The following is a 10,396-nucleotide window of genomic DNA, read 5'->3' on the forward strand; positions in this document are numbered from 1 at the left end:
GCATGCTACGGACCTCTCCCCTAGTTTGCAGGGAAGATGCCAGTAGTTACTGACTGTAACATTTCTTTCTGCATTGACATTTTGTTCCGGTTTTGGTTAAACCAGAAAGCTGACTGTGTAGATCCAAAGACATTGCATCACTGACACAGTAGCCAAGAGACGGGAAAGCCGCCCGTTCGCTTCCATGCTGCATCAATATTTAACTGCTCAGGCAGAGGCGAATGGTCTGGTTTCCCAACATTTTTGTTCACATCGTTTCCAGTTCAGCAACTCTGAACAGCATCATTTCAAACAGTAGAACAATGCAAAAGGATCCCAGATGGACTCGAAGGAATGGGATGCTTGGAAATACCGCTGGGTAGGTCAACAAAATCCCCCACCACAACCCATTCAGCGCCACAGCCAGATCACAATGGAAAACACTAGTGCCATCAGCGAGACGTGAGAAGCCGGTGAGGAGTTACAAAGGACTATGTATGGGGCTGTTGTCAGGCTCCTGGTTCAAGACCTGTCCTCGGGGATAGGCTTCAAGTGAAGCTTGTGACTGTTCAGTTTCCCAGCTCTCTTTTTGTTCGGCTCAAAAGTGCTTCCAACAGGTTTATTTTCAAAGCCTGTCCAGAAGACAGGTACCTCCATGGATACCAATGGAGAAGATTGTTTACTTCTCCTTTGGGAGTAACAGTACCTAAAAAATCATAGGAAACAAGCTATACAGAACAGCATAATCCAGGGGCAAGAAAAGACTTTCCATCACAAAAGGTCCCTACCTTCGGCAGAAGTTACAGTTTCTCAGTAACTATCCAAGGACAATTAATTCAGAGCTCCTCTAATCCTACAGATCTGATCTTCAGTAGAATTGCACAGGCTGTAGCTCTGTATACAGTATCAACCACGTCTTGGGAGATTTCAGTGAAGTCTTGGACATTTCATTAAAAAAAAGGGTTGAAAATTAACTGAAAATTATTTTAGAAAGAAAAATAGTAACACTATTGTGACTCTGGTGTGGCCTAAGTTACCAGAAACAAGTTTTCACCTTAAATTTTTTGTCACAAACAGTGTCTACGAGACAAGCTAATTATAGACCACTTCCCAACTGCTCTGACTCCTGCTAGAACCATCCAGCATCAAAATCACCAGCTCTACTTTGGAACAACAGGGAAGGGGAAAAGCTGGAAGAGAAACAGTCCTAGAGCTCAACCTTTGTATCTGCAGGCAGTTTTTGCAGATGGCAGCAGTCCGTGAGAATGGTAACGAACAAATCACACTGCAATGCAGGGGACAGAGAACTATAAGCAATTCAGCAGAAATACAGGTTTTTGCAGAGGTTCAGAATGGATGTATTTTCACAAGGACAGTCAAGCCATGAAACAGGTAGCCCAGAAAGGTCGTGCAGCCCCCATCCTTGGAGGTTTTCAAGAGCAGACCAGAGAAAAACCTGGTCTGTCCTCATAGTTCATCCTGCTTTAAGCAGGAGACTGAACTAAGTGACCTCCTAAGGTATCCCCAACCTGAATTTTCCTGTAATCCCAACCACTGAGTCCAGTTTTCCAAGTTTCCCTAACCCTAACTCCTCTCCTAGGCAGAAGCTGATGTTACTGAAATTATGCACAATCATATCCCAGCCCACTAATTCCTTAAGGAATTAATTTCAAAACTTAGTTTAAATTAAGAAAAAATATATGAAGAGAACTGGTTTCCAAGTATTAAAAATAAATGCCTTGAGATGCTTCAGTCTACATCTGCCATGCATGTGTTGTGATGCATCTGAGAAAAGACTTGGGAACATGACGACAGGACATGACAATTTTTTATAATGTACAAATACACGTACACTGTGTGTTTAAGGAAAAGTCAGTGGTTCTTTTACCCATTTTTCTGGTACAAACAGGAATGGAAAGTTGGCAAAATGATGATACAGAACCAGGAAATACGGAATGAGAGCACAGGTAGAAGGAAACACGCTTACCAGATTTAGAATGCACGGAGGGAGCTAAGAGGAAGGAATACATGAGAAGGAAAAGCAGAGCACACCAGCTTTAAACTATGAGAGAGAAAGAATAACAAAGGCATACCTGGAACACAGCATGCAGCAAAATTCTAAGAGCAGTGCAGAACTATGTAATAGACAAGAAAAAAAATTACCTTACAGCCCGCAGCAATTTCTTCTTAAGAGTCCACCAGCAGCCTGCCTTCTGGAGAGATTCATCCCCTTCTCCCTCCTATGAGTCGACTGCTGTCTGTAAGAACTCAAAACCAAGGAATCCATGCTACGGTAGAGCTTGCTGTTACAATCCATTTGTAGTCTTCTTCACCCTCCTTCCATTCTTAACTGTAGCACAAAATGGCTTTGAAAAAGTGAGCATAATATCCCTTAAATTACAACTCTAAATACAGAATCACAGGAGTTGGAAGGTACCTTTGAAGGTGAATTGTTTCTATTTACAGAACTCCACACAATTTTCCTTCAATCATAAAAATATTTTGAATCGGTTCTATTGTGATCTAAGGTGATCTCTAAAGACTTAGTGTTTGCCACTCAAGCCTGCGACTGACAAAATCCATCTTCACTATCACTTTTCACTTTCTAATGATAAAGTGTTTAGGTGTTTTAGCAAAACGAAGATGTTGATTTGTTGAAGATTTGTAAACAGAACAACCGTGTCAAATAACTTCTAACTTCATTCTGAAGGCATGTGGAACTGAACAGCTACAGGATCTAAACAGATTGGCTGCTGGCTGAAATTCCACAGCATTTCTTCAATCAGCTGCACCGAGCAGCGCGTTAAGTTTGGGTTAATGGGGTAAGGATACGGGCATGGGCATAACATCTCGTCAGCATCCAAACAGCTGGATTGTACATAAAGGTTGAAGGCACCGACAGGACCTCAAAGGATACTCTAACCAAACAGCACATCCATTTTCTGCAGTGACACACTGCTCCAGATTAAAGTCCACAGCCAAGTTCCCAGCAACACCTTTGATGACCATAACTGTCTAACAAACGAGGGACCTTTAACAGGTTAGAGCAAGTAGCTGCCCAAGAATGGATGCAAGCTGTAAGGTTTTAATTCAGAAAACAGAGACAACAATAATCAAGTGGGAAATCTTTTATTTAAGCAACAAGATAAAAGTAAAAGCTATTCTACCAGGCAAAGCTTTAAAACTTTTTGCAGCAAAAGTTAAACAGCCAGGGAGAAGAGTAGTAGAATTAAGGAAATAATATCAAGTGACAGTCTTCTCTAAACCTGCTTCCAATTCTTCTAACTGCAAACCCAGCAACTAAAATTACCCTCAGTAATCTGCCAAAAACCAGTGAGAAGCATTTTTAATTAAAGTCATTCCCAAACACTCAAAATGCACGTTAGGAATCATGCATCTCTCACCTACCTGGTATGCTTGCACTGAAATATCATTACCAGCCTACATCAAAAAGGGTACAGTTTTAGCATTATCATCTTGCAGGTACAAGAAATAGCCAGTCTGCAAAGCTGTCCTTAAAGAACTTCTGACAGTGGTGTAGCTACTGTTCTGGGAATTACATTTTCACTTCCTTTGTTTCAGCTCTTATCCCAAGAGCTACACAGTGCATTCAGTAGGGACTGAAGTAAAATGTCAGCTTATGTAGTCTAAACTGCAGAAAATTTATGTGAAGCCTACACCACGACCGATGGAACTATGCTATGGGCAATGACAGCTGTCAGAAAGTACACCTTCTGTCTGTCTTAGTGAGAGAGTACACCTTCACAGGATGCCTACGCGTAAAGTGTCTTACCTGGAAAGACCGCTAAGAATGCACACTACTGGACAAAAGCATAATCCAAAAGAGAAGAGAGAGCATGTTGTGGTGAAAACAAAGTTGTTCTAGAGAAGAGCCCACTAACCGGCAAGCACAGAACAGCCTACAAGAACGTCACGAGGCACAAAACCACATGTGCCAGAAAACATTACGTTCTCACACAGCTTTGTAAAAGAATAGGAAGCAGTCTCCATCCAACAGGTTCCAAATAATTTTGCACAGTTCCCATTATATAATTTTCTTGTTAATTTTTAAACTATTCAGTTACCATTATTTTCATGCACATAACTGGACATGAAGAGCTGAAAGTCTGAGTGATCTATCATAAAGGGGGGGAGGGGGAACAGCAAAAAGCGATAAGCCGTCTCCTCAGTATCTGATAAGAGCTATTTTCCACTTCACAAAAACTTCTTGAATGCTTTCCATCAGGCTGCAAATGCAAACCCTGGTATTTCTCTGCTCTGAAGCATAATTGGTCCCTAAGAGTGAACTTCTTCCAAATAATTTACACTCAAGTGCTTGATTTGTATTAATTTGCCTAGTCTCAAGCATACAATGCTTTTTGGACACAGACAGATCTTTTGTGCAACTGAGTAACTCCTTCCTTAGGCATTTCCCTCATAAAAGTATTCCCAACTGTCCTGAAAAGGGATGAGTGTGTTACACATGGTATGCAGCAGGACACACTGATTCTAGGTCTTTAGCTGTGCAACAAGGTCAAGGGTCTAGCAGCTATTTCTAGCACTACTACTCCTGTAGTTGCACTGCCAAGTATGGAGTTTTCCAAGCAACATCGGAAGTATTCTGCTTAAGCAGGAAGTCACTTGATAAGGTTTCTCATAATGTTTAGAGAAGACCCTCTGTACCCTGTGCCAAAATGGTTCCAATGGTTCATGTAGTGAAAAAGCTGATAAAGCTTTAGGCGCTTCTCAAACCCTGCAGCTTTGGGAATTTTACTGTGATAAGCAGAGTAAAAAGAACTGCTGAAGCCACCGAACATCCCAGCTATTGCAAGCTCGTACTCTGAATGGCCGTAGAAGGAAGCAGGGTCAAAGATAACTGGCCCAGAATCATCCTCAGCTGCATTTCCTCCCCAGAGATCTCCATGCAGGAGAGCAGGAACAATTTCCATGTCACAGAACAAACTGGGTATCTTCAGCTGCAGGGGGGAAAAAAGCAAGACATGTAAGTACTACATTTTAAGGTGAAAGATTAGAGTTTTAGCTGCATACATGCAGAGCATGAATTGAAACTTCTTAAAAGTCTACTAAAAAACCCACATAACTTGAAGCGGCACAGGACCTAGTCAAAAGAGATGCTGAGAAAAGCAAGAGAATCTATTTCTCACAAGAGCCATCAGCTGAAGAATAGTCATCCAAATGCTTTTTAGTACTATGAAAATTTTTAAAATTGTAAACTGTATTTGGTACTGCAATATTGACCAGTTTTAATAGTAACAACACAGCCACCACCACAGCCGCCCACTTCGTCATGAGAGGGCTCAGGAATCTCTCCACAACCTTGAAGAGATTTCTACCAAGTAGTACCCAAATAGCTAATACCGCAGTCGCTCAATCAGACACAAACCTTAACCGAAGCGATAACATGCAGAACAGTACTGCTTACACACATTTCTCATCATGAACATGTTACAGGGAATGAGAGGTGTGAACTTCAGCTAGCATTTCCCAAACAGTAATACAAATGCTACTTGGCACACATTCACTTTGGAATATTCGCACAGGGTGATGTGGCAAAAGCCACTACACCTTCGAGCAAAGGGCATTTTAATCCCTAAAAGCTGGAGTCTCCTATCGTAGGAGCCTGGAGCATACCAGCAAACAGGAACTTTGTTTTATGAAAACAAAATCTAAACAACTGATACCTAGCTATCAGTATAATGAGAGAATTTCTCCTACCTGAAGTTGTGCCCAAAGTTCTCTTGCTTCCCTGTCTCCCGAATTCTTTTCGATCATGTCCATCTGGGGCTGGATTCTTTGCGTGGCAAAGAAAGTCACCCAGTCATTCTGCCAGTCATTCACCTGAAGGAACAGGATTGCAGATACTAGTTCTACGCCACAAAGGAGTCAGATTTTCTTCTATTTCAAATAAAGCTTTGAAGGATTATACAGCCTTTGTGCTGATACCATCCAGGACAGTAAAAGCTACCACTGAATAAACTGTTACCTTAAAACACTACATTAGGGGAATAAGTAATTTAAAACCCAAGCAACTGGAGAGCTATGAGTGCCCAATGCAGCTGTAAGTGCTGTCGAAGCACTACCTCCCTTCGCAGGCCGAACAATGTTTTTTTCCTTTTACGACTCCACAGAAATAAATTAATTTCCATTACAATTTTGGCCCTTTGTGTCACTGAAGGGAAAATAAGATAAACTTTAAGTTCATCAGTCTGATGAAGTACAACCTACCTGTGGAAGATAGCCACAGCAGGTAACTGTATGAAAGCCAAATTGATCCACAAACTGGACTTCCATTTGCCCTTGACCTTTACCTTTCAAACCAAAGACAAAAATCCAATACTAATGACAAGATTCTAAGTATCTACAATGCAAATGGACCTTAAAAACTATGCAAGGATACAATGCTGCTTCTACCGAGAATAAGAAAGTTGCATCTTAATACTCTTTTTGTTACAATGGTTATTGCTGTGTTTTAGAAGTTTTAAGCTTCATGTAAAGCAGCTGTATTATAACCTTCATAATCATATTTTGAGGTAGTGTATCTCCTCTGATAGCACTTCCTTGCAGAAACTGTCATTCAGGATCTCAAGGGTTCCAAACTGAACAAGCTTACACAGATCCACACAGAGCAAACAAAAGCAAACAGAAGATGCCCTGCCTGGGTGTTTTATCCAAATCTATTTTCAAGGTATCTTTAGTGGAAGAAGACAAACTTATCCTGAAATAACAACAGCTACTTTAACTATTTTGTAGATTATTATTAACTGGGTTAAATTTGCAAACAGCTGTGTACCGTACCAACTGTGCTCTCTTCTTTCCTCATCTTCTCTCCAAGTTGCTGGTTATGAAGGTGAAGATCGGCCAGCTGTGTTCCAAGCTTTGCTGAATGTCTAAGCAACAAAAGTATTCTTAGCAACACTGACACACGCATGAATCCAGTTCTTGATACTCCAGGAATTTCTTGAAAAGACTTATCAAGCAAGTGAAAGAAGTTCCGCATCTCTAACAAACTACATTTTCAAAATATTCCGGCCATAAACACCTCCTCTTGCTATAAAGATTGCATATTAACATAGGACAGAATGTACTTACATAGTTGTTTCTGAGAACACTCTTAAAAGTGAGCAGCAATCATAAATTTAGTAACAATGAGAAACTATCAACTCTAATTTCTCTGTGATATCACTCCTGTATGAACTTGCAGTAAGACAACTGTAAGAAAACATTGCACAGCATGTTAAGGGTTTTTTTGGTTGGGGTTTTTTTCCCTAAACTGTGTTTGGGAAATAGAGGCAAACAAAGCTCATACTCTTTATATCTCGGTCTCTAGAGTCTCCTCTCTAAAAGGCCTAGAAGATGAAACAGTCAGGTGGGGTTTATTTATTTAACTATCTATTTTTAATAAAAGCTTATCCTCTACACAGTTCAGAAACCTCTCTAAGTAATTACAAACTCTTACAGCAAGTTGCCTCCCATGTTAACAAAAGTATGATCCTCTCCCTGTCTCTGACCTCTCGCGTCTTTCCCTGTTCTCAAGGCACTGTCACGTAAGGCCAAGTTACTTCATTTTGTTCCTATTAACACAGATTGTAGCTATCCCCTGAAATTTTTATGCCAAAGATTGCATTTGCACACTTTTCAACTCAATCAGCCCAAAACCACCAGGATTTCTGCTTTTTCTCTTGGAGCTCACTGAGGTCCCTTCATGAATTAGAAACTCCACGGATGAGCAGGGTGAGAGATAGGACTGGCTGCTGAAGTTTGGAGATTGGTATGAGAAATTGGTCATGCCCACCTCCCTAACGGAAGCAGACAGAAGTATTCATCATACTTTAATTTACTCAAACATTTGCTATACAGTAGGGCCAAAGGTTTGAAACTCTCAAAATCAAGGCGAGAGTTGCAAAAATACTGAAATTAGGATTCATTCAATTGAGGAGGTGCTTCTGCATATTCATGACAAGCAATATTAAACACTGGTTCTTACATCAAAGGCAAGTACATAAGACAGGTGATCAGGCAGGTCATTTTCCTTACTGTAAAAAGAAACTCTACCATAAACACCACTAATTATAAAAAAACCCACAAACAAACACAAAACTAAAGTCATGCTCACTTCCTGATGTACAACCAATTTGCTAGGTGAACCATTATGAAGTATGATATACAGTTCCCTGCTGTACAACTTCCCAAATGTATCTTGACTTGCTTTAAAAAAAGCTGAAGTGTGTTTCCCCTCTGAAATCAAGCAACTTGGTTGTCATGACAGGCAAAATTTCTGTCTAATGGATGCCAAGATAATACTGTGGTTTACCTGTTTAAGCCTCTCATTTCCAAATGTTCCATCACAAAGAGAGTCCTGTCCCCAGGCAGGTCTATAACTTTAATGGGTTTAGGCACTTTTACTGTCTGAGTTTTCAAGATGGCTTCCAAACTTGCCATTTCTCCCTCAAACATTCTTCTGGCCTGCCAAATATTAAAGGAAAGCATTAGTCTCTAGGAGCACCAGTCAGAGATAACCAAAGCTCTTTCACAAGACCAATTAAGGCTGCAAATGTTAAATAAAGAGCTTGGGGCAAGTGATTACTGTACATACAAGATACAGACAGACCCACACCACCAGACTTGACAGTAATTTTACAATTATAGAAATTTCACTTCATAAACTGACTCCATGTAAGTGACTTCAGTTCTAGCATTCTCTTTAATTGCAAAAATAACTTAGAATGTCTCTTTACAACTGGAAGAGTGCAAACATAAAATGTAAGCAATATTTTATTAATGAGAGACTAGAAGAATGATGCCGACATTCACAGACCTCATAAGTTTCCTTACACAGATCACTTAGTAATACAGCTGATCTTCAAAACAGTCTAATTTGCAGTCACAGAATGATTTTCCCTGGCCTACTTCTTTTGCCTTAGGATGAGGGAAAGGGGGAGAGTATCAGTGACAGCCGAATGCCCCTTACCACACTTGCACACAGAAGCTCTTAGAATCCAAGTCACTACCAACTGTGTTTGCTTTGAATACACTCTGAATTGAGGACCTATTTCTGCAACTGTTACCCAAATTGAGTAAAATCTATTCTCTTGAGCTGCTCCACTGACATGAGTGCCACTAGTCACAAAAAGAAATACTGCTGTAGGTGAGTTAGGCTGAAATTGCAGGAAAAGGGTACTTGGGAAACCTATGGGGTGTGCTAAAAGCAAGGAAATATATCAATAAAATAGAACTAGCCCTTTAGTACTGATACATGAAATACAGTCAAAGGACAATTTGCAATAGACCTTGACTAAAAATTCCAAAGCCTACAAGAGATGAAGAATGAAGAACTGCTGAATTGACTTAGCCATGACATAGCTTTGTTCAGAGGAAACCAATAAACAGTGTATCTCTTTCCAAAGCACCATACTAGGTCAAAGTCAGCGGTTAACTTTCATAGAGTAAAACCCAGTGTTTTCTAAAGAACTCCGTTCTTCTAAAGAAACTGCTGACATACACCCACTGCTGCAGGCGCAACACAGCATTATAACACAGTTCGGCAAAGTTTGCTTTAATCAGCACTCAGAATTCACACACAGGCAAAAGCATACAAAATGAGATGATTGCCAAATATAAAAATCTATGCAGATCTTTTCTTCCAAACCCTAACCTGTAGCTAGCTGGATTGTATACCTAAATACACAATTAAGGAAGGCCCAACTGGAAAGACCATGCTGCTATCAATTCAAACTATTGTCAATAAAGCAGGATAACCTTTCAGTATTTTCCCATGTTACCAGCCCAGTGCATCTGATTTCCCATCCAGCTCCCTTGATATGATCAGAAAGCGCAGACATATTCGGAATACACATAGTTGCATATACGCTTACAAAAACATTTGTTATTAAAGGGAAATACAAGTCCTGACTTTTGTTCTTCCAGTGAAGCTATTTATTTGACAGGCACAAGTGTAGAGTACCTTCCACCTGCTTTTGCGAATAAGGACGCCATACAGACACGCTCCACCACACTTAGCTCTATTAAACACAGATATCTACCTTCTACAGCAGCTGGTAGCATGTAGTGGAATGAGAACGCAGAAAATCTTGAACAATTGTGGAAAAATGTCATTTATTGAGGAAAGACCCCTCTAACATACAGGGAATTGCTGGGTTTGTTACGACAAGGAGAGATGCATACCCTCAGCAGATAACTTTGTACATTCTAGGTTGCTCCAGGCACATTCACAGAACATGCAGCCACGGTGATACCAACGTTACCCCAGCCAAAACTGCCAACAGCACGCCATTGACAAGTAATACTGACACCGCCAACAGCGGCCCACCAGAAACACTTCTTCCCACCCCACCGCGGCCTCCCCATCCCCAGGCACCCCTGCCGCCAACCAGGCCCC

General features: G+C 40.7%; 1 protein-coding gene across 1 annotated transcript; it reads right to left on the reverse strand.

The window, feature by feature from the left end:
- Positions 1-4,616: 4,616 nt before the first annotated feature.
- Positions 4,617-8,487, reverse strand: LOC104515616 (ketosamine-3-kinase-like). The gene is made up of 5 exons (XM_010159661.1): positions 8,312-8,487; positions 6,796-6,887; positions 6,226-6,308; positions 5,716-5,838; positions 4,617-4,955 (listed from the first exon to the last, which is right to left on the reverse strand). The coding sequence occupies exons 1-5, from the start codon at positions 8,485-8,487 to the stop codon at positions 4,617-4,619; spliced, it is 813 nt and encodes a 270-aa protein (XP_010157963.1).
- Positions 8,488-10,396: the final 1,909 nt, after the last annotated feature.

This window comes from Eurypyga helias, unplaced genomic scaffold (genome assembly GCF_000690775.1).
Source record: "Eurypyga helias isolate BGI_N326 unplaced genomic scaffold, ASM69077v1 scaffold9509, whole genome shotgun sequence".
Classification (NCBI taxonomy): Eukaryota; Metazoa; Chordata; class Aves; order Eurypygiformes; family Eurypygidae; genus Eurypyga; species Eurypyga helias.